A 24,694-nucleotide genomic window follows, 5' to 3' on the forward strand; every position below is an offset into this window, starting at 1 on the left:
TTTTTGCGAACCTGAAGTAATAACCCCCTCCCTCTCCCCGTATAACTGTCCTCGAAAGGAATTACAATGACTTACTACCACAGAAAATATAAACTACGAGACGAACTTCGCTGCAAAACTTCAAAGTTTGTCGAAATCGTGAATAATAGGTCATCTAGAAGGATTAAACTGCTTTACTACTACAAAAAATTCAGAGAATGAGAGGATATTTACTGCATGTTTTGTAAATTTTGCCTACAAATTTTATGTACTTCTTTTTCAAATATTTGTATACACCGAAAAAAAGTATCACAATTCACAAAAGTCGCAAATATGGTCAACTCACCTGGAAGTGTGGTTGCATTAACCATACCTCTAACTGGTACCTTCACAGTCAGCATAAGTGTGGTTGGATTAACTATACAGCTGGCTCGCTTCAAAATCAGCTGGAAGATTAGTTAATTGAGACCCTTTTTTTTTTCAGTGCACATTTTTTAGTCGTGGTAAATCGTTGTAATTCCTCCCAAGGATCCATGTTCATAGCTGTACTGCTGAATTTTACTCGAGATTTTCAAAAAAACTATCAACTTTATGATGTTTTTGAAGTCTTTCTCAATCCTCTCTTAATTTAAATAATGCATACACTGGAAAAAAAAACACATTGGATCTAGAGTCCAGACTCTTGAAAGCATTGACAAGAAAAAATACTCTTGATTCAATCAGATTCAAGCTTAAATCAAAGGGAAAACCGCTCAAATTAAGAGGCTTGGTTCTTGATTCAAGCTTAAATCGGATTGAATCAAGAGTATTTTTTCTTGTCGATGTTTTTAAGAGTCTGGACTCTAGATCCAATTGTGTTTTTTCCCAGTGTACCAAAAGGATCCTCCTAAGGTTAGGCTGGTCAGGAGCTGCTCAAGAAAAGACCCAACAACTTTATATTTAAGACGGCAACGCTGTCTGTAGTTGCTCTCTCTCTCTCTCTCTCTTCCTCTGATCCATGCAAGAGGTCCATTTAACGATAGAAGTGCAAGAAGGGGGGGGGGGTGTTTCTTCGGTCTTGATCAGTCCGCCGCTTAGCTCCGATTCGTTGGTCCGTTTGCTCTCGTGTTTGCGTTTCGCGACGGTTCGTTCGGCGGCGGGGTTTGGCCCGGGTGCTCGGTTTTATTTAATTGATCCATTAAATGTCGGCCGTCGCGTCGCGCCGTTCCTCAGCAGGAGCGCCGGGCGCCAGTGGATCATTCGGATCAGTTCGCCCTCGGCGTCGCGACGTCTCGTGTAGCCCGTGCCGCCAGGATCAGCGTCGGTCTCGTTGTCGATAGTTCCGAGTTTCGCCGCGTGGGAGCGCCACTCGCGTTGTTCCGCACGTAGAAGACGGGTCGAGATTGGATCACCCTGCGACTGCGACGGGATTCTGTGATCGGAGGGTTTAGCTGGACAAAGGACAAAAAGCACAGAAAGTTGTAAGACAAGACGGTAAAGCGAGAAGACAGAAAGGAATCAAATATAATTTTGTGGAAAAAATAGTTAGTAGTGCAGTCGTGCTAATGGCCTGGTTACACGCTCAAATTTCCAGCAATTTCCGATCAAATGGTGACTGGTGCGCACCATCTACCATCAAATTTCTGCGGCCTGCAAAAATTTGATCGTAGTTGATGGAGCTGTGGGGCTCATCCTTCATCTGACTTCCACACAACCGTGCTTATTCCATGCTTATTTCAATCGACACGCTGTTTTAATTAATTTTACGCATCAATCAAGATAACTTTCGACCGCCATCTTGGTCATCATTTTAATCGGAATTTGACGGAAATTTGATCGTGTAACCAGGCCATAAGGAAAAAAGCCGCATGAACCTTCGTCAGTTGCCAAATTTCCTTTGACAAAATAAGAATTTCCAGGAACAATGGTGAATATTTTCACCTCAATTTCTCAGAGAAGTTTTTTCGTCGTCGGATCTACATCATCTGAAGATTGCAAGACGAAATATTTATAACTCTCCTCAAAATTAAACCTTTTACTGGAAGAAATTTGGCAACTATTGAATTAAAATGAAATAATTTTTTTTTTTAAAAAAAAAAAACAACAACTATTGAATGTTTCTTCGCCGTTTTTTCTTGGCATGGCAGAATAGTTTTGAGCTGAGCCAGTTGCAGATGTTCTCCACTCGAAAGGTCGATTTCGGAAAAAAATATATTGAGTGCAAAAATAGGCGATGGACTTTACCTTTAACACTGATTCTTAGGAAGGAATAAAACCTAAAATTCGTAATTCTTGAATCCATCATGATGTGACTTGGTTCCTTTTAATTTCAATCAAACGCGGTCGGACAACAAATCTATCTGATTTTGGGCCTAGTTAGACTTGTTTTTGAAAGTTATCAAAGTTTTGGTAGCATTCACTAATCCCCGGTGAATATCATTTTAAGTACATTTTGAAATTAGGAGCTACAATTTGTGGTTTAGTGTAGAAACAACGTGCTTACCATTACTTTCTCCATGCACGTTAGTATGTTTTTACAGAAAAGCCAGAAATTATATTGCAGCTCTTAATTGCAAAATTTAGTATTCCTTATGCACGTTAGTGTTTTTACAGATAAGCCAGAAAATAAATTATAGCTCTTAATTGCAAAATTTAGTCCAAATAATGTTCACTAGAGAATTGTGAATGGTACTGAGACTGAGAATCACCTTCACGAACAAGTCTAACCGAGTACAACAAAAAAATGAAGAAACATAAAGCGTGGACTGCTGTGCTGTCGTGCTAAGGAAGAACGCCGTATGAACATTCGAGAGTTGCCAAAATTTCCCCGGATAAAACATGTATTTTTGAAGAAATTCATGCATATTTCTCCTTGAAATTTTCAGATATTTTAAATTAAATTACGAACTAAATCTCCTGAAAAATCCGAGGAGATCTACGCAGAAATTTCCCTAGAAATTCGTGATTCGTTGAAGGAAATTTGGCAACGCCTGATGGCTCATACGGCGTTCTTCCTTAGCACGGCAGTGTGCAACAAGTACCCAGCCTCCGGCGCGGATCGCGCTTGAAGACGTCGCTGCAAATGTCGTGTCGTTTTGTTTAGCGTGATGCGTACCTCGGAGCAGAGTCGGCTTAGCTCGATATCCACTTTCCCTCCTGGGACAACCGTTTAGAAAGATTCTAGCGTGCCAAGCCCGTGAACTTTGTTTATCCACCTGCAGTTGTTGTTCTGCATCTGCATCCAGCTTGTGCTTCCCTGACCGTCCACAATTACCCACCGTAAACTAATCGATCCTAGTTGTGAATCTTTTAAATCACCGTAATTGAATCCTCCTGCAGAATCCTGATGTTTACCGTGAATCGTATTTTTTTAAAAACAAAAGAACAGTTGAAATTTTTCTTACCCGCGCGTTCAAGTCTCCTGCGATTAGTGTCGCATAATCGATCCAAATTTTCCAGCAAAATCCTGATCTTTGCGGTGAATCGTATTTTTTAAAATAAGGGAACAGTTGAACTTTTTCTTACCCGCGCGTTCAAGTCTCCTAGATTAGTTTTCCATGGTTGAACCGATCCCTTAAACCTCCAATACAATTTTATGAGAGATTCGGAATTGTGTGCGTTATTTCACACGAACTCGTTTGCACTTAAATGAATGAAATCGCACGGTTTAATTTTTGTGAATTTTATTCCGCTTTTTTTCTAATCAACAATAGTACTCGGATGTAGATCTATGATTCCCCATGTGTAATAAGTCAAAAAGCAACTTTGCGCTTTAGACCGGGAAGAGAAAAACTTCAGTGATTGTTTTTGGGCCGTCAGTATTTATTCTGATCTTCGGACATGATGGAAAAGACAATCAAAAGAACCCTCAGCTGTCTTTATACAGAGGTTTCTCTTCGGTTTGATCGGTGACAAATAACGATGCACATCTTCTGCCATGCACTTGCATCATACCAATGACGACCGGGTGGACCCCATCTACATCAATAAAAGTAACGTATTTCCATCAAGTTTTTTTTGCTCTTCGTGTAATTTGCTCTCCGTAAGAAAAATGTATATTTAATGGAGATATTGCATGAGTGAGGAATTTGCGATTTAATGTTGATACTTTTGTAAAAGTTCGCGAGAAACACGATGATGCCACTGGTTTTCTGTGAAGTTGACTCCCAAGCTCAAAAAAGCTCTCAAGTTGAGGCCAAAATGGAGGGGATATTCCACGCTATCCTAAGAGTCCACCTCTACATCAAGACAAACTCTACATGCAAAGATAGGGAGCAAATACATTGACAGGGCTGCCACTTTATATTTGGGGACTCCACAACTGAAAACACGGCAACCCTGCTTATGTATTTACTCCCTATTTTTGCATGGAGAGTTTGTCCTGATATAGAGGTGGACTCTCAGGGTAGGGTGGGATATACCCTCCATTTTGGTCTCTTTTGCTTTTTTTGAGCTTGGGAGTTGAATTCAGAGAAAACCAGTAGCACCATCGTGTTTCTCGCGAATTTTTACATAAAAATCAACAGCAAATCGCACATTCCTCACACATGCAACATCTCCAGTATGGTTTCCTTTGGATTATTCTGCTTCTTGTTGAGTAGAGAATAGTTCAAAATAATTAAGCGGGAAAGCTCTATCTAATACGTTCGTATCAGAGAAGCGCTCAGCTGATTTCTATGCAGGCGCGTTCTTCAGTTCACCTAAGAATATGAGCAATATTGAGTGAAAAAACTCGCCTCACCAAAATTTAAACTATCAATTTTGAGAAAACTACACCACCGTTTGAAAAAAATATAGAAAATCAATTATAGTCCTCGGCTAACTGCTATCAGAAGCATTAAATAAAGGTGTAGGTAACATATAAATCTATTAGCGGCTCTGGTGCTTGCACTAGAGCTGCTATTCCGGACGGTCCCAGCTGGGGAGTATCATTGGACCATGTTACATTGGAGAGACCGCGCGTTGGTTAATGGGAATCGGCGCCATTTTCGGCTATGTTCCTTGTCATGACTTTATTTTATTGCATATTGTTTTATTGTTAGCCAATGCTATGTTGTGTAGTGTATTTTTGGAATCATGGTGATACAGTCAATAATTCAAAACTTGTCTGTGCTTTAATCTCGTGATGGAAAAAATGTACTTTACGTTCAAAATTTGAAAATTTGAATTTTAAAGTTTTCGCGGTTAAGGAAGCTCCAACCACTGGGTTGGAGCTTCCTAGTCATATTACTCGATATCAGCTGATAGCAAACAAAGGTTACCAAGGAAACCGTAAACGTCTAATGCCGTCTGCCCACGTAGCAAATGGGAGGCGAAAATGGAAGTCATCAGTGCATCGTTGAGTGTTGACGCCCGATCCCATTTTCAGACATGTTCACACGTTTTGCTTGCAAAGAAAAAAGGCGGCAAATCAATTTTTATTATTGGACCAATGAGTGTTCTCCAATTTGAGTTTGTAAACATCGTGGTTTCTAGGTTAGGTTTTTGGCTGTGTGATAAATGATATTATGCCGTCTTTGATTTTGTTAAAATGACTCGATATATGTTATTTGATAAACGATTGGAGTTTTGATAAAGTAAGTTGATTTGAATTAAAAATTGTGTCCTTAAAAAATGGATGATGAGGTGATTTGGTTAACATGGGCATTTGTGGTACTTGCGGCGTATTGGGAGTTTGTATGGAAACGACGTGGCAGTAGTCCACACTTTTTACAAGAAACTATTTTGTACAAAGTTCTGTACAAATTTTACACTATTTATACAGTAATATAATACAAAAAAATTATGTACTTTATCACAACTCACATAGCTTCAAAACAAGATAGAAAATGATGGATGCTCAGCCCCGACACATCGATGATCGCGAAATTTGCGCGGCCCGCGCAATTTTCACGTTCAACACTCACCGATGCACTGATGACTTCCATTTTCGCCTCCCATTTGCTACGTGGGCAGACGGCACACAACTACCGTGGCCATCGGGGCGATTATTGAAATGACATCGACTCTATGTCGCCGCTTACGACAAGACATATAGCCCTATCTTAACCGTGTAATATATCGCAATTCGATATTCAAAACCATTACCTACAATTTCAGATATAAAAATGCAAATTTTTTGCAGCCTCGCTAAACGACTTATCAACCATGCATTCCAAAGTTTCTTATCACAGGGCTGTGAAAATATACAATCTAATAAATACAAAATAACCAAATATCTAAAAAGACAAAATTTCAGTTACAGTCAGTTTCAGTCTTATTGTTGCACAAACTAGTTATTTGACAAAAAAAGAAGATGATCACTCAATTGAAAGAAATTGGCGCCCAATCACAACGACAAGTTAAAAAAAATACTGTGGGAGAAATTTTTTAGGATGCGGACCTCCAAAGAGCCTTCAAAATTAAAAGTATACAACAAGTGATAGTGCCATGCATTCTGCATATCAAGGGCCAATACACATTTATACACCGGCTACGTAAATCTGCCAAGTTACAAAACATGAATCGACAGTTGTCGGATTGTACATCAGTGACAAAATGTGTCTAGGCCCTCATTCTTGACTACAACTACTGTCGCCAGAGCCGCTCTCCGATGCGAATGCGTTGGAGCTTCCTGCTTGTTTTTAATATGTGAGGTCCCTACTCGCCATGTTGTTGATGAGTCGGTGCGCCATTTGAACGCAATATAGTAAAATTTGGACGCCAATACGCTTAGTAACGCCTTACAAGACCGCATGATACTTCATGCATTGCGCGCACAGCACATAGTAGCGCCTTACAAGTCTGCAGGATACTTCATGCATTGCGCGTACACCTTGATACGCGCTCAAGTCGTTGAAAACTCGTATTTTCTTGGTGTCGAACCTTTAATTTTATCTTTAAAATGATACCACTCGGAAAACTGAGTTTGAGGATATTTTTAGTTTCTCAATTGGACAATTATTGGAAGAAATATATCATAATAACCTAACCTGCTAAAATACAAGTGTTCAAATGGAAATTGCCGCCAGATGACCTGATGAAGCGGTACATTTTCTCACGTTTAAATATATTTTTCTTCAATTTCCCATTTCAGAAAAATATTATGAAAAATACTGCGAACTCAGTTCATTCAGCACTCTCAGATGAAGCAATAAAAAGTGCGTGTGCGAATCCTCCATTTCTTCGTAAAAAAATACAATGGCGTCGGAAATTTTGAAACGCCTCATGACGCTCGTGATATTTTCACTGGTAAAAAAAAAACCTCTTGGTTCAAGAGTGCAGTTTCTTGTCGCCGGATTTAAGAGTCTGGACTATTTTTTCAATGCAAAATCCGCTTGAATCAATGCAAAATCCGCTTGAAACAAGAGTTCAAGACTCTTAAATCCGGCGACAAGAAACTGCACTCTTAAGTCAATGCAATGCGGCATTGGTCCAAGAGGTTTTTTTTTACCAGTGTTGGCCGGAAGGTGACGATATCTTCTTTTTCTATCGCTTTGTCGATTAATTTCAAGAATCAGTGGACTGTGCGCCGGCCGGCGAGGCGGAAGGATTTTCGTTTGGGGGCTCATCGCGTGTCACCCGAACCCGAACGCCGAACGGCGAACGCGGAACCCGACAATGCGTCGCTTGGCCGACATAAGGGCGTAACTACACATTGGGATGAGCCCGGAAAAGCATTGAGTTGTATGGAGGACAGGGTTCATTGCAGAGTGCAGTTACGCCTTTATGTCAGCCAAGCGACGAATGAACGCGAGTGGAAGCTGCAAGTTCCCTCGTTGAAATTAAAGTGAAATCTCGCCGCTTTTACTCGCCATCCAATTTATTCCGCGGCGGCCGCAACCTCGACAAGGACACGATGCACCTCCTCCGTCGTTCTCCGCGCCAAAGAACGTAACTCCACTCCAACGTTGCAAAATTGACTCGGAAAATTCGAATTTTTACGAGAGAAAACTTGCACTATTTTCGTCAAAAATATGTCTGATTTTTGCATGAGATCAGAGGAAAAATCGGTAAAGTTTCCAGTCGGAAAACCTTAAAATCATCCCGGTAAAAATGCAATTTTCGAGGGATGATCTGGCAACATTGCAATTTAGTTACGTTCTTTCGTGAGGGAAAGGAGGACTCGGGAGCCACTGAACGGTAACCAGTTTCGATGGATCGGAGAAGTGAAAATTCAATTACATTTACTTTCGTTAAAAAATAGGAGGAACAGAAATCTCAAGGTTGTATGCATCTTCGTTCATTTACAGCCATTTTTTTAAGAGGCGCCATTATGGTTTATTGTGATGAAGTAATATACTCTCATAAATACCGGATGGTGGTAAAATTAATTTCTGGTGATTGATAAGTACTGAGAAATCTATTATACCGACATGATGATTATTGTAAGACGGTAAACTGATGTGTTTTTACTCGATGTAATAAGCGTTAAGCATCGTGAGTTACGCTTCCTTGACAAAATGTCTCATCACACACATTCACCGGGCAATCTTGGTATTTTTACTGGGTTTCAAAAGTTTTCGTACTTGCTCGATAATTGGTAACTCTACTCTTGGTAAAATTTTGTCGTGTCACGGAAGAGAGCCGTAAGTGAAATTCTGCATGAGCCACGGCCCCGGTTAGTACTTGCTCTTACGTGTTGCGAGACTCATCCCAGAATGTACATACGAATCTTTTTAGTACGGCAGAATCGCCGTTAAAACAGGAAGTAGCGATTTTTCATGAGTTTCAAACCATCACTGTTACCAAAATTAGGGGAAACCTATTATTCTCCCAGAAAAAGCCTCCCAAAAAAGAGGCTGATTTTGGCCCCTTTTTAGGTATTCGATTCGACCATCGGACCAAGGTTTAAATGGAAGCTTATATTAACAGAAAACTCAGGAAAAAATTTCAAGATGAGTATAGGAACCGTTTTCGAGTTACGGGGGGGCAAAGGGGTCACAATCCGGCCTAATTTTTTGCTGTTTTCTTGTAGAATTGATGTATCGGCGGGGTTCTTATCGTTGTTTACGCATGTGTAGCACATGGATTCCTACGTGTTTTTACACGTAGAATAGATTTTTAACGTTGCCGAATCGATAAACTGATCGGTTAAATCGATTTTGAACGATTTATTAAGGAAAATCGATGATTCCTCAGGATCGAAATTGTTTATTTTCGATTCATGAATGAATAAATGCATCTGAAATGACTGAAGCACACGTGACCCTATGTATTTTGATACGTAGAATTGATTTTTAACGTTGACGAATCGATTTATTCATCGTTTGTATCGAATTTTTGCGATTTTTTACGGAAAATCGATGACTTTTCGGAATTCGAATCGGGTTTGCTCCATCCGAGATCGGAGATATGTACCCAACATGATTGGTGCACATCGACTCTTACGTATTTTTATACGTGGAATCGATCTATAACCTCGATAAATCGATATATCGATCAATTGTATTGAATTTTTTCGATTTTCTGCGGAAAATCGACGGTTTATTGGGATTGAGAATGATACGTAATAGCGATTTTTTACGGATATTCGATGGTTATTTTGGACTGGCATTGGAAACATCTACCAGACATGACTGGACACATCGATTCGTTTGTGATTAGTCTCGCAAAATCAATTTTTCAGAAGTCGATGAGTCGATACATTGACTGGTCGTATTGATTTCTTGTGATTTTTATGGAAAATCGATTTTTTGAACAGAAATGAAATTGGTTACCAACGGTCCGAGGGTGAAGATATGCACCTGACATGGTCGGAGCACGCCGTTTCCACGTACTTTTAAACGTAGACTCATTTCGTGTCGGGTGCATTCCTTCATTCTCATTTTGATTAAAATCAAAATTATTTCAACTTCAAGAAACCATCGGATTTCCGTAAATCTCAAAAAATTGATTGGTCCGATTGCCAAACCGACTCGTCAACCTTAAAAATGATTCTACGTATCAAAATACATAGGGTCACGTGTGCTTCAGTCATTTCAGATGCATTTATTCATTCATGAATCGAAAATAAACAATTTCGATCCTGAGGAATCATCGATTTTCCTTAATAAATCGTTCAAAATCGATTTAACCGATCAGTATATCGATTCGGCAACGTTAAAAATCTATTCTACGTGTAAAAACACGTAGGAATCCATGTGCTACACATGCGTAAACAACGATAAGAACCCCGCCGATACATCAATTCTACAAGAAAACAGCAAAAAATTAGGCCGGATTGTGACCCCTTTGCCCCCCCGTAACTCGAAAACGGTTCCTATACTCATCTTGAAATTTTTTCCTGAGTTTTCTGTTAATATAAGCTTCCATTTAAACCTTGGTCCGATGGTCGAATCGAATACCTAAAAAGGGGCCAAATTTTGGGAGGCTTTTATGGCGTAGCTCTGAAGGGAAGCACCTTGGGGGGAAGGAGCTTTCTACACGAAAAAACCTCATTTTAACCCGTGTAACACGATCCTGGAATATGGTGGTTAACCCCGAGGCAGCCTGTATACATAGTCGTTGATGAAAACACGGAAAATAGGTTGGCAGAGAATCTGCAAATTCTCAATTGGAGAATTTGCAAGGGTCTGAAATTTGATGAATTTCGTGTGTAAGTGGAATCTACTGAGTGAACTAAACACGTGGATACCCTTCATTCATAAATTGAGCAATTATTAGAGGAGATATGACAAAATAACCGATTCTGCTAAAATACATGTGTTTCAATGGGAAATGCCGCCAGATGACGTCACTAGGCGGTGCATTTTCTCACTTTTAAATCTATTTTTAAATCATCTCCCATGTCAGAAGAAAATTATAAAAAATACTGTGAAATCAGCTCTTTAAGTATACTTTCAGATTAAGCAATGAAAAATGTGCTCGCAAATTCTCCATTACGTAATGCAAAATGCAGTTTAGCTACTCCTGGTTAGTTTCGTCCGTTCAAACAAAACATCTTAGATCCAGCATTCGCTAATCATAGGATGACTCGGGTTTGTTTTTCAAAATCGTTGCAAGAAAGCGGAAAAGTTAAAAGTTACTCTCATTAAAAGAGGTTTAAAAATCAATTCATCATATTTTGTAGTGACATGCATGTAAGCTCGCCGAAGGCATGAAGCTTTGGAGGATTATTGATCTTTAGTCGTCAATCTCAACAATCACCACTTCAGTTCCGTAATCCTTTGTGTTCCTCGGTGCTCGACCACAAGTACATTATTACATACTATTACAGCACAAGAACGAAAATTGACTCCTTCAGTGCAATCAATGTATCATCTTTGTGTCGTCAGTCAAATAATGTAGCTTTCGTTGACAAGTTTACAATAGACATTGACAAGTCAGTTGACAGGATAATCTTCGGAAAGAAACCTCAGATTTTGCCCTTTGTTAAGTAACACATCGTAATATCATACAAACTATGCATGGACAGAAAGTTAAGTAAACTTTTTCCTTCATTTCGCTGTGGATACTTTAAAAAGGTGTTTGTTTAATACTTCAGAGTGAAGCATCAAGTCAACAAATGATGGTTGATCCTTCGTAAAAATTACCCAGATCGCATTTAGTAAACAGGAACGAGCACGTCTAGTGTTGTAAAAATTTTGCTTCTTCATAATTGTGTAAAAAAATCTTCCAGAACAGCAAATAACTTTGGCTTCCTACCAAAAAATATTCAATTTTAAAGGAAAATAATGGTGTATTGGTGTAATTGGTGTATGGTGTAATGGTGTATTAAGTCTTGTTAAAGAAAATGAAAAGTTGCACGATTTTAAAAACACCGTAATCGAGCTATTTCCTTTTTGCTGTATACGATCCAGTTATTATTATTTCGAAAATTCATCAATTCTGTGCATTTATCGGGCACGTTAAGAATAATTGGACTTTTTATACTAAAAAGAACTATGTGCATTGCGTTTGTGTGCAACATGGTTCCTTTTAGCGTAAATACGTCCAATTTTAGGCCTCGAAATCAAATTCGATTAGTGATTATTTGCTGGGATATAAATAAAGGGAGGAAACAAAAAATAGGAAAATTAAATAAATACTAATTGACTTTGGTAATAGTATATTTTAAGTTCTTCGGAAAAACCTTAAATAAAGCGAAGATTTAGTTCAAAATATTTTGAGATCAATAAAACTTCAAATATGAGAAACCATTAAGGATCTGGACTACAGGAACAGTTAGAAAACATTGAGATTCTTTCAAAGCATCCGTAAAGTCAGGCTGTGTAAATAAGTTAATGATCACACACAGTGGCGAGGCATGAATAATGGATTGTCGATATTTCCTCATTTGAAGCTATGGTGGAAAATCAACTGTCAAGATATTCGTTGCGAATACCCTGTCTATCAATTATTTTTCATAGGTTTAAATGACGGATAACAGATGATCGATTTATCGCAAAATGACCAGTGGCAGCGCGTGTTAGGAGCTAGAGGACAGCAGTGGCACTCCCAATTTTTATGTTTTTTTTTTTTTTTAAAATTAAAAATATGATTTATCATTGTGATAACAACCAAAAATTACGTACTAGGTGTTCCTTTGTCGCTAAGATTGTGCAACTTTTATTCACATTGTCAGTACAAACTGATCACCTATGTAAGTTTTATCTTTACTCCCGATCAACTATAAATTCAAGCCAAAAATTACGTTTGTAAATTTAATTTTTGCATCATTTCAGTGCCTCTATCGCAAAGAATGCAAGTTACACAACCCTAGCAAGATGAAAATGCTCTTGATTCCTTTTTAAAAAACGCAATCAACTCGTAGCCCAGCAGGAGCCTATTGGCTGGGGGGAAATTCGCCCCCTCGAAAAGTTTTAGCCCACGCGCCACTGCCAATAACTCTCTTACAAGTTGGAACGTTTTTAACGTTTACGTTATCACCAGTTTTATTTTCACGAGGAATAATGGGGAAGATCTTAAGTTAAGAAGGCACAGTCCTGAAGTCCCCTTTGACTTTCTTGAATCCCCCGTGGAGAGGTCTGGATTTGTTCCTGTTGCTCACAAGACGATTAAACCCACGTCGAAGAAAAAGTAAGGGAAGTGAGGACGAGCATATCCCTGAATTGATCCCGGCTTTCGGGGCCCGAGTTACAAATAAAAGTGCGAAAAATAGGGGGATTGGAGCCATTATCGGAGCGTGTTTATCACCCGACGCCAATAAAAAATCGATTCCGTTTTTTTTCCAAGTTGAGCGGTGATAAAAGAGGGGACAATGTTTCTTAAATGGGTGAAGTTTCGCTATAATGGTAGCCTTATTTGCTCGGCGCACAGGAGACAGGGGCCAAATTGGACGTATATTTCTATCAAACGGTACCATGTTTATTGTGACGCGAGCCCTGTAATGCATATATTCTTATGGGTCTCAGGGCTCATGTTTTAATGCACATAGTTCCGTTTGATAGAAATACGTCAACTTTTGTCGGCTCTTTCACACGGAGACGCAACATTAATCGATGAGTACAAACCGCACCACCGACCGCTAAGTCGGACTTATAAGTGCGGTCAAGACTCGTCCTAAGTATATTTAACTACGATGGGAGGATCTAGAGTCCCTTCATACTGAGAGTTAAGACAATGTGGCTCATGAATATCACAAACGGGAATAAAAATTACACAAATTGGACGTTTTTTGTGATCTTTGATCAACCCATTCAATATGACAGGCGATTGAAGAGGAAGATTCAAAAAGAGTTCGTAAGTTTGATAAGTTCTTTTTCCAAAACCAGTAAAAACTCGTGAGCTCCTCGCCATTAATTCACAAAATTTTGTAGAATATCAAAGTTTAAATATCTGTCTAGGCATTTGACAAAATGTCTGATTTTACTATTTGCCTGCGACACATATGAGGACTTATCTGTAACAATAGCGGATGTGAAAAATTACCTTCTGGAAACACATTAAAAAAACACATCACATCACATTTGGCATCGAGAAAATTTTGAGAAAATATTTGAGATGTGATCGTCGAGATCTGTACATTATTCCAGAGCCAAACATATTAAATTTTTGTGGGAACAAAACAGTTTTTTAAGCGTGTTTCGAAAAGGTAATTTTTCACATCCGCTATTGTTACAGATAAGTCCTCATATATTCTTGTTTGTCTCAGGGCCCATGTCTTAATGCACATAGTTCCATTTGGCAGGAATACCTCCATTTTTGCTCAGGCCATGCTTGGTCAAGAGCACTGAAAACTCTTCTCATCGCCAATAAACCTATCGATCAATTCGAGAGCCCACCGCGGTTTGGCAGCAGCGATCAGGTGCCCGGAATTCCGCAAGAGAACTTCGGTTAGAGGTCCGGTGGTTTTGTAATATCCAGCCACTTCATCCCCGACCATAAACTGACACCTCTTCGCCTTGAAGTATTCTTTGGACCGAGGCCACTCGTAGTCATCGAACATCCTGCCCCTGATCGACCTGAAGGGGTCAAGCTGACCGTACACACTCAAAATCGGTAGAGATCCATCCGTGAGCATGGATTCGACCGCTGATTTGGTCGAAGCCCATGGCGTTCGGAGCAAATGCTCGCCGGCTTCCGCGGAGTTTTCTGTGAACTCGTGTTCGCCTACATGAAGAGCTTTCTTTATCTCGGGTTGATTCAGGAACCAGGATGATGCTTTCTTCTGGTACACGCCGATGTCATCGTGGACAAAATCTAGAGTGTCTCTCAGCCCGGTGAATTCCTTGATGCGCTTTACCGTTTGGGCCCAGTGGATTCCCTATAATCAGGATAAATGCAGGTTACTCGCACTGAGAAAAAATTGGACCGCGTTAAACAGAAAGGAACCAAGCCACATCAGCTATTGCCAACTTTAATTGGGCATTTTAATTTTTTACATGAAAACGGTTGTGCGGGTTTTTCGTGCAAATATTAGTGGATTTTCTCCATAGTACGAAGCAAATTCCTTACAATTTTCAGAGAAATCAGCATAAACGGTCTCTCGTAAAAAATTAAATTGCCCAGTTAAATTTGGCAATAGCTGATGTGGCTTATGGTTCCATTCTGTTAAACGCGGTCCAATTATGGTTATAATTGCCATATTAGTGGTGTTCAACATGACCTCTTAAGTAGTAGTTGCAATAACCAATAATAGAGATATTTTCACCATTAAATGGTAATTTTACTTCCGCACACTTGTAAAATTACGATTGCTCCAGTAAAAATATCACTACTATTGGTTATGGCCACTACTAATTAAGAGTTCATATTGAACACCACTAATATGGTATAATTATTTTAGTCAGAAATTTAAGTTCATAAACCGAGCAACAACGGATTTGAAGACTAAGCAAAAATTCGGTAAGAATCGCATGGTCAACTTGTGAATCATCACCCTCTGGCCAAAGTATCACAACGTTTCAAAATCTCCGTTCATTTTTCTCCATGCAGAGATGTGTTGGTTGAATATGTTTGCAAATTTTACTAAATTTTTTTCGGCAGCATAAAAAATTCAGTGACTTTATAGGACATCTTCGTTGAACAATTTCTCCGTATTAAATAAAATGGCGGCGGATATTTTTAAACATCGCAAGGTGCTCGTAATACTTTGGCCGGAAGGTGACGAAATGATGATAAAATGATGCAGAATGATGATAGACAAAATTAGCAAATGATGATATTCCTAATCCTTCTCGACCTCTAATCCAGGAGATTTATCTCTGGTCTCATAATTAATCGTATTACGGAAATTGCAAAGATTGCCAACATTTATTAAAACATGACTCTTCTTTTTCAATGTAAAATTGGGCATAAACTAAAATTCAAGTAGTGATCGAATTCTAGTAGCGGTGGATTCCTTTAGGAACAATTATTGACACAAAAAATGGTCCACTGTCTCACAGTAGATCGAGTCAATCCGGAAGGTCGGACATGAAGTTTTTGACTAGAATTGCAAATTTTAATGTATATTCCGTTACATTTTAAATTTAAAGGGACATTTTTAGAAACAAATTTCCCAAAGTTACCACTGGAACCACTTAACTTACAAAACTTAGAGGTTCTAAAGTTTTGTATAAACAGAGTTATAAGCTTTTAAAGTTTCCAAATGTTGTACTCTGGAAAATAACACATTGGATCCAGAGTTCAGACTGTCAGACTCTTAAAAACATCGACAAGAAAAAATACTCTTGATTCGATCAGATTTAAACGTAAATCAGGAACCAAGCCTCTTAATTTGAGCGGATTTCCTTTTGATTTAAGCTTAAATCTGCTTGAATCAAGAGTCCTTTTTTCTTGTCAATGTTTTCAAGAGTCTGGGCTCTAGATCCAACGTGTTTTTTTCCCCCAGTGTTTCCAAATTTTGTAGGCCCTCTCTTACTGGCTCGATCTCCCGTGCGTCGTGAAGAATGAAATAAAATCTTACCGACTCGGTTGCATTTCCGATCAATTCAATCGCTCGCAGTTCTTCCTCATAGCCAGCGATTTCTTGTCTCTGGAAGTCGTCGATGAGTCCTAACTCGAAAAGAAACGAACTGCTCCTTCGCAGCATCCCTTGGTCCGTATGTCTGCTCGCTATAATCAACCTCCTTAAATTCAACTTGCAATCGGAAATCTTGTTTTCCTCAAAGATCTTTTGGGCCAGCAGCTCCGCGTACACCGTTCCGGTGGACTCGCCTACGAGCACGAGTTTGTTTTGCTTGAAAGACGGAAACATTCTGTGTAGCTGAACCAAAAATTTATAAAGATCCTCAGTTACAGCCTTTAAACTAGTGGGGTACCCTGATTCTGATTTCGTGAAGCTGAATCCAGCGCCGACTGGGTTGTCGACGAAAACCATGTTGTATTTTTGAGTCCAGGCGTATTTTCTGCGTTTCAGTTTCTTGTCGCGGCCGACGTAGAAAGGGCCCGTGTCTCTGAATAGGCCGAACATTGCCGTTTGGGCTAGTCCTCCGTGCAGCCACACGATCAGCGGACGTTCTTCAAACTTACCTGGAAGATAAATATGCTAATAAAAAAGACATACCCTACCGGTAAAAACTTTTAAAAAATTTTAATTTCAAAGAGATAACTCTCAAAAAACTGTTGAAATTTACTTAATATGAAACCCTTTTTGGCGATTTTTAAATAAAATATACGAGCAGTAAAATTTAAGTAAGGAGCTGTGAAAAAACTCTCCAAAAATAAATGTAACTTTTCAAACCTGTAAATGTTTGAAAAAAATGTTGAAAAACTACGGTGATATTTTAAGGGTCTTTTTGGACTTGAGTATAATGAGAATTTGAGTATGATGAGTATGAGTATAATGAAAGTATGAGTATAATGAAAGTATGAGTATAATGAAAGTATGAGTATAATGAAAGTATGAGTATAATGAGTATGAGTATAATGGAAACTAAAGTAGAATACCTTGTTGACTTTTAAAAAGCCAGAAGAATAGATTAGCGCCGCTAGTGCTATTCACAGTTAAATATCCAGCGAAGCTCTTGATGTCTCTAACAAGAGAAACCTCAGAAAGATGTTGGGCCTTTTCTATTTGGCCAGCCTCGATGAGTGGTGTCAAAAATAGTGCCCCGTCTTTCTTACTGATAATTTTGTCATCAGCGAGAAAGTCGCGGGTATTGCCTTTCAGTTCCTCGATAATTTGTGTATCAATCGATCGATTATGATCACTTTGGTGATTGTTGTCAGTCAGGTTGTCACTCTCGTGGGTTTCACTAGCAATAATACGTACGCCTTTGTCATCTTCCCTTTTGGATTGATTAACACTGCTAGAGCCACGAATGGAAAAATTATCAGAGGTGCTGAAACCATCGTGAACCGCGAGAAATATAGTCACTAAAAACAGTATCGACTTTTCACCGGAAAATCTCGTCATTGCATCAACGTGATAACGTGACATAGCAATCGAGAATGTCACAGGTTTCGCTATTTAATATGGGCTCTCTGTTCAAGTTTGGAGGATAGTCCTAAAATAGTCAAATGTAAGCTTAGTTTAGATGGCAAAATAAACAACGAAGCTAGGTAATTTGTAGTTAAACTGAGAAATTGAAACGCTATTTCTTTGAATTTTGTTTTGGGAGGAGACCGATTTTTCATTTGCCACAGAGAGAAATCTCTCGGCGAAACTTGAATTCAAATCAAATATGCGCACGATTGCTTCTAGCCCGATCTACGTTGGTGGCTGTAAGAACACTATAAATGCCCTTGCACTTAATTTTCTCAACAAGAGCATCATTTTCCTCTTCAGTTTAAGTGGTCCTAATCTCTGTATCTCTACCAAATCAGATTTTTTTCTAGTACGATGTAATCCTTCTCCATGGAAGTTGACTTCTTGTTGCAAATCCTATTTTTTTACACAAGGAATAATTTCACTTACTCACCACGTGAAAACCTATCAGAATATACGTGTGTGTTGATATTTTGCACTTAAGCCTACCATAAATTTTTATGCAACCCAGACAGATTGTTTATATTGGTGCAACCCGCATGGATAAGTCTGCACAGTGAATGTGACTAAAAATGTTATTCTGCTCATTGAGCTTATGAGCAAAGTGCAGCATAGCAAACCACGTTGAAAGAACCATGTACATGTGTACTCTCAAGTATGTGCGATATGTAAAGGAGTACCGATATCGGCAGAGTACGAACATGCCGGTATTTTGAGGTGAGATCATGGAGCTTTTATGGCCGAAAAGGGAAGCCAACCTATGAATTCAAATTATCCAGAGTGATTTATTATTACAATTGTTAAGTTTGTAAAGTTCATGTTCCATAAATTCACTCATTCTTGCGGAAGAACGCTTATTTATCAACTTTGGTCTCTATTTTGTTTTGATATTGGAATCCGAAGCTTGGTGGTGACATTTATCGTGTTCGAAAGTTGACTGCTGGAATTTGCTATCTTTTGATGTTCGATATGCTACATGATCAATTTTTTTACTTTTTCCGAAGAATTTCTCAATTATATGCTGAATTTTCACAATTGTTTGAGATTTTGTAAAGAATACGAACTTACTTGACATACTATTTTGCGAGGCTTTGACTCCGTAATCGCCTGACTTTAAGGCAGTTAGCAGAATTAACACAAACGAGAAGCTGTGAAGGTAACGTACTCTGATTATTCGCCTTCAATTCTCAAAGTAGGCCAGAGAGCGTACTTCGTGCAGCGATAGTTATCTAATAGAAATCATTGAATCGTATTGCCATAATTTTTCCAGTAAATTGATCCTATTCCATTTTGAAATGTTGATGCGAGCTCTGTCTTTTTCAATAGTCTGGTGGCCGATTGTGCACGTTTAAAAATCAATGATCCTTAAACAATGCACGAGCTGAGTTTCTCTCAATTGGATGTATTTCTATCAAACGGAACTATGTTCATTATGAAATGAGCCCTGTTATGCGTGGATTCTAATGGGTCTCAGGGCTCATGTCATAATGCACATTGTTCCGTTTGATAGAAATTCGTCCAATTTTTCCTCGCGCTGAGAGTTTCTCCTAGCTCCAATTTTTTTTTTCAGCTATAGGTCACGGAGTTTGTTCTGCTTCATCTTTCGTATCCACCCTCAACATAATGGACCTATTGCAAACCTCAGCTAGAGCAAGACGAAGAGTTGTTTCCTGTAGAAAATGGCTCAAAAATCACAATGAGTGCATCGGGAAAGTCCGAAGTTCACTCCTAGCTTCACAATCTGCGTAGGAAATATGCGCAAAAAAATTAATGATATTAAAATCAAAACACAGCGGTGGCTCCGGTGGCACCCCTTGCGCGGAGATTCTTACTTCTCCGAGCTGTACATACACCTCAAATAAAAAAACCTATAAATCCTATTTATTCATAAGATCTTATATAATTATCATTTATATTTTAAACCTGGTTATTCCTTTTAATGAAAGAAGTTTAGGATATAGGTTAAGTTAGGGTAAGTGAAGTTACATGAGGCGAGGTTAGATTAGGTTTCGACGGCCACATCGCACTGAAAAAAAATTCCAGGCGTTTTTACCGAGGTCCGTCGGTACCTTTACCATCTCACTTTTTTTTACCGATTATTGGTAATTTTACAAAGACAGACTGGTAAGGTTACCTACAAAGCCGGTATTTTTACTGTTTTTTTCAGGTAAGGATACAACTTTTATTGGTAATCAATTCCCGGTAACTTTGCCATTTTATCTCGGTAATTCTGCCACAGACGATGGCGTTTTTACCGGGCTCCAGTAAAATTACCGAGAAAGTCAATAATTTTACCGAGATTTCTCGGTAAAATTACCAATTCCATAAACGGTAATTTTACCAAGAAAAAACTGGGATCAAATAGAAACCTGAATTCTTGGTAATTTTACCCTTTTCTTAGCAAATACACCGAGATTTTTTTTTCAGTGCGGAAAGGAAAATCACGATGGATTTTTTATACGATATAGTCATAGTGTAAGACCGTTGTAACGCTATTGTTTCTATAGGAAAAGATCTTCGAAACGCCACTCCTCATATAATAGCACTCGAAACTCTCACAAAAATGACGACATTCGAGGGGCCTTTGATTGCAGTTTAACGGCTCTTCTCACTCCGTCGCGACCTTTTAATCGCTCGTTTGCTGACGAGCTGCGCCTGTGTGTGTTATTATTGCGCCGGTGTGCTCCTCTCATTTTCGCCCCCGGATGGGGGTCGGGGGCGGTTGCCAATATCGTCGATTCCTTTCTCAAATCACGTTCGCTTTAATAAAAAGCGATGCAATCTTTTGGTCCCTTCCCCAACCCCCGCGGGGGTAGTTGATATAACTTTCTTGTCTTAGAAGCAACGTCCTCCCCCGACGATCTGCCCTTTTCTTTCTCGGGCAACTTTAATAAATCCGCTGTGTGCACCAGTGGCGTGGCGTGCTTTGCGATATATCGATTGATCCGTCATTTGAAACATACGGTAAAGGATCGAATTAAGGGCGTTCGCAGCGAACACCTAATTAATCGATTCTTTACCACGGATTCAAATGGGGACAATCGATATATCGCAAATCACGCCACGCCACTGGTGTGCACCGGTATTTTCACTTTCCTGTCCGGCGCTTCGACGCGCGAGTAAGCGCGCTGCGGAAAAAAATGTTTTGAACCGATTACAGGAGCGTAGTTTAGTTTTCTGCTGGGGATGGTCCAATTACGATTCTTGAAAATATCGGATTTTTGCATTTTCCATCTATTTTTTACGAAACATTTTATAATTTTTTATTTTCGACCCTAAAGATTGCATTCAGCTGAAATGCATCTGTATGTTGATGACATAAAATGATCGACTTCATGTGATAAAAGTATTTTTAAAGTATCTAGACTAATTATTGTAAAAAACCTATGTTTTTTTTTATTCAAATTTAGAATAAGGAGAATATGAGGAGCGCAACAGAAGAATAAGCTCTCAATTTAAATAAATCTTTAGTCATTTCTTCCTTTTTTGCGTTGCCTTCAATTTTAGGACTTATAAGAAAGGTAAAGTAAATTAATTTAACGGTTTCCTAGGAGCGAAAATCACACAAATGCTTTAAAATTTTCCTAAATTTTCTGATTATGCGTTACATTCTGACGAAATACATTTTCTTTGGCTGAGCAGTTGAGCACAATGAAGAAAGACAATAAAAATTTCACTCAAATAGTGACATGCCGCAATCATACGATGAATTTGGCAGCTGAATGTGGCATTCAATAGCCAGCGACTCAGCGCTATCAACGGCTGAAATTTCACTAATTCGAGTTATTTTCATCCAAATGTGTATCAAATTTATTCGAATAGTTCAGACAAATCCGACATTTTCCGATGGTTGCTGAGAATCGTTGCTGAATTTTGGGCGTCACGCGCAAAATTCAGGCATCGGGCCGATGACTTCCACATTCAAGCCACATTCAGCGTGTGATTGCGGCATCAGACAATCGGCTGAAAGAACTCTATTTTTGTGACGTAAGTTGAGGCTTTCAAATATTCCCTCTCCCACTCAAAATTCATCTGCAACCGCGCATTCGAACTGAAACGCACCAAAAATTAAACGTACACTGAAACGTTGCACATACTTAACTCTATTCATTTGACTACCGCGTTTATCTCGCAAGGAATAATATGGGGTTTGCAGGATTTATTCGAAAAATCGCAACACCGGACAAGAGATGCGTAACGCAAACCGCCGAAGGTATTGCTGCTAAAAGGAATCATGTAAAAACGAATCGAACCAAAAGAAACTATGAGGCATGCTTATCCTCAGCATCACAGTTCATTTTGATTTAGCTCATTTTCACATACTACCTTTTAGCGCAACACTGAGAAAAAACAATGGTTTATAAACCTATTAGAGGTAAATATGGAACACCTATAATAGTCGTAAATAAACTAATGATTCTCGGTCTGTGAACCATACTAAGGTCTCTGTACCTAATTAAGGTACCCCGTACCATAACTAAGGTATATGTGCTATTATTATATGTAGAGGTACTACTATTAGTGGTGTTCCATATTTACCTCTAATAGGTTTATAAGCCATAGTTTTTTCTCAGTGAAACATGTCCGTTTAAAATCCACAAACGTAGTCCCCAGTAAAAGTGAAACCGTCCACTGACTTGTTTACTGCCGTGCTAATGAAGAACGCCGTATGAGTCTTCAAACGTTGCCAAGTTTCCTCCGATAAAATCGAAATTTCTGGGAAAATCGTGAAGATTATTTTCTCAAATTTTCAGATAATTTTGTACACAATTTACCCTAAAATATCTGAAAATTTCAAGGAAAAATATGCATAAATTTCGTCAAAAGTATAAGTTTTATCAAGGGAAATTTGGCAACTCCCGAATGTTCACACGGCGTTCTTCCTTAGCACGTCAGTTTAGTGGTCAAATGCGAAGATGAACAAACCATCACCTAAGAAATCCACCTGAACAGCGTGAACCGTTGCTCGTAGTAGAGGCCACAATTTTCGAGACGCATGTTGAAACGGGAATAATTCCCTTCTGCACTTAACGCTATCCCGTGTCACGGGGCACCGGGGGGGGGGGGGACGGGGGGCTTTTAATCGCGTTCTAATGATACAACTCTATCCGCGGCGGTGACGTCGCAAATGCTCGGAATATCGCCCGAATTTGAATAATAAATAGCTTTTTATTAGCCACGAAATGAGTTTACAGTTAGACTGACCACGCCGCGTTGCGGTGACATTAGATGCGCTCCGTGCCCGGCAGCTGTGTTTGTGGTCGATACGTTGTTCTTCGCGAAGCAAATGAGAGCTTCCTCTGGAAGCGGGTTTGTACGTTTTGTTGTTCTTCGGACGTAAAATCGTAACTTTGTTTTGACGTGAGCTCTGGAGTTCATTGAGTTGTATGGACAACAGTGTTCATATTAAAATGTAGTTACGCTTTTTTGCCAGAGGAGGAACGAGTTGCTGCCTGGCTGTTCGAAATAGTTTGGTAATTCCAAGAAGGAAAGGGTCTTTCTTCGAAGAGGTAAAAAGATTACTTTGAAGATGGGGAAAACCACGAGGATCCAACTTGTATGATTAAAATGTAACAACCATGGGTGCTTTTTCATAAAAATCCATTAAAATTTATGTAAGACAATCGATTCTTGGCGAGGAAGCTTGCCCAGGGTTGCAATTTTTCATAAAAAAGAAAAGCTTGGAATTTCATGAAATATCAAAAAAATTTGAAAAGTATTGAAGATCTTTCGAAATTAAATGCAAAATTAAATAAAAGGCGACTGGTTCTTGCTTTTTGGTGTTTCTTAGTGCGTATTGCATACCCAGCCCCTGGAAATATGTTTCACGTTTCACATTTTTCACAACTTTGTGAAATTTCATGAAATATCTCACGGAAATTTTCAATATTTCACCCGTGCAACCCTGCCGCCTAAAATCGATATTTTAATGGATTTAAATGGAGTAAAAATAAGTTTACCAACTTTCGAAATCGCCACTGGGGAATCGTTTCCCAGAAGTAAGGTTGTGTGCTGTCGTACATACGGTACGTATGACCGAGCTTTTTTTCCCTGATGCACGAGTCAAACGTACCAATCAGAAGCGAGTCGCTGTACAATATCTATACCCCTTTTCCTTTTACCATAGTTTTCCTCCTTTTTATCCATTCCTCCGTCTGGCCGAAAAAACTAGATCGCTCATCCGGCGGTTTCAACCGACAAATTCATTCATTCCCGCCCGGGCTGGTAGTACCCTACCTTGCCGTGGTAAGGTAAAACGACTTATAAACATTCGAATGTTGTCAGATTTACCCTCATAAGATATTGGATTACTGCGATATATTAGGAATATTTTTACTTGAAATTTTCATATCACGCATATTGCATCTGTTAATTTGAAATTGGAAAGGTTTAAATTAGACCGATATGATAAAATTAATCTATCGTGCTATATGTATTTTGACCTCGTAGGTAGGTAACTTATTTCAAATAAATTTGATTATTTCGTTCTCAAAGTCAATAATCGTAATTATGACGAATTGTAGTATCTAATTTTATTCATCATGATTACCTATATTTTCTTAACTGTGTTACTGCAGTGCTACCTACAATATGGATTAATTTGTTTTTACCATATGTTAAATTCTTGTTACTTGCTACTGCAGCTAACCTACAAGGTCAAAATGCAATTAGTACAATTAAATAATTTTATCATGCATGTAAGGTCTAATGAAAGCCATTCATATCTAAAATGTTCAGACACTGTAGATCATCTTGCAAAGAATATTCTCTGAAAAACTGGACGCAAAATATTAAAAAATTTTCCTCAAAATTAATGCTGCCATTTCCCGGAAGGAATTGCGAATTTCAGATTTTTGTAATTTCTCGGAATCTTTAGAATTT

The 24,694-nt window shown here is 38.9% G+C and overlaps 2 protein-coding genes across 2 annotated transcripts in view; one reads left to right on the plus strand and one right to left on the minus strand.

Annotated features, from left to right (window-relative positions):
• LOC109036869 (proton channel OtopLc) overlaps positions 1 to 24,694 on the plus strand; it is a 91,780-nt gene that overhangs the window by 34,237 nt on the left and 32,849 nt on the right. The window lies entirely within an intron of this gene.
• LOC109036870 (venom serine carboxypeptidase) lies at positions 11,970 to 18,088 on the minus strand. The gene is made up of 3 exons (XM_019051279.2): positions 17,272 to 18,088; positions 16,289 to 16,854; positions 11,970 to 14,644 (listed from the first exon to the last, which is right to left on the minus strand). Exons 1-3 carry the CDS (start codon positions 17,762 to 17,764, stop codon positions 14,102 to 14,104), a joined length of 1,602 nt encoding a protein of 533 aa, XP_018906824.2. The 5' UTR covers positions 17,765 to 18,088; the 3' UTR covers positions 11,970 to 14,101.

Source organism: Bemisia tabaci, chromosome 9 (genome assembly GCF_918797505.1).
Source record: "Bemisia tabaci chromosome 9, PGI_BMITA_v3".
Lineage (NCBI taxonomy): Eukaryota > Metazoa > Arthropoda > Insecta > Hemiptera > Aleyrodidae > Bemisia > Bemisia tabaci.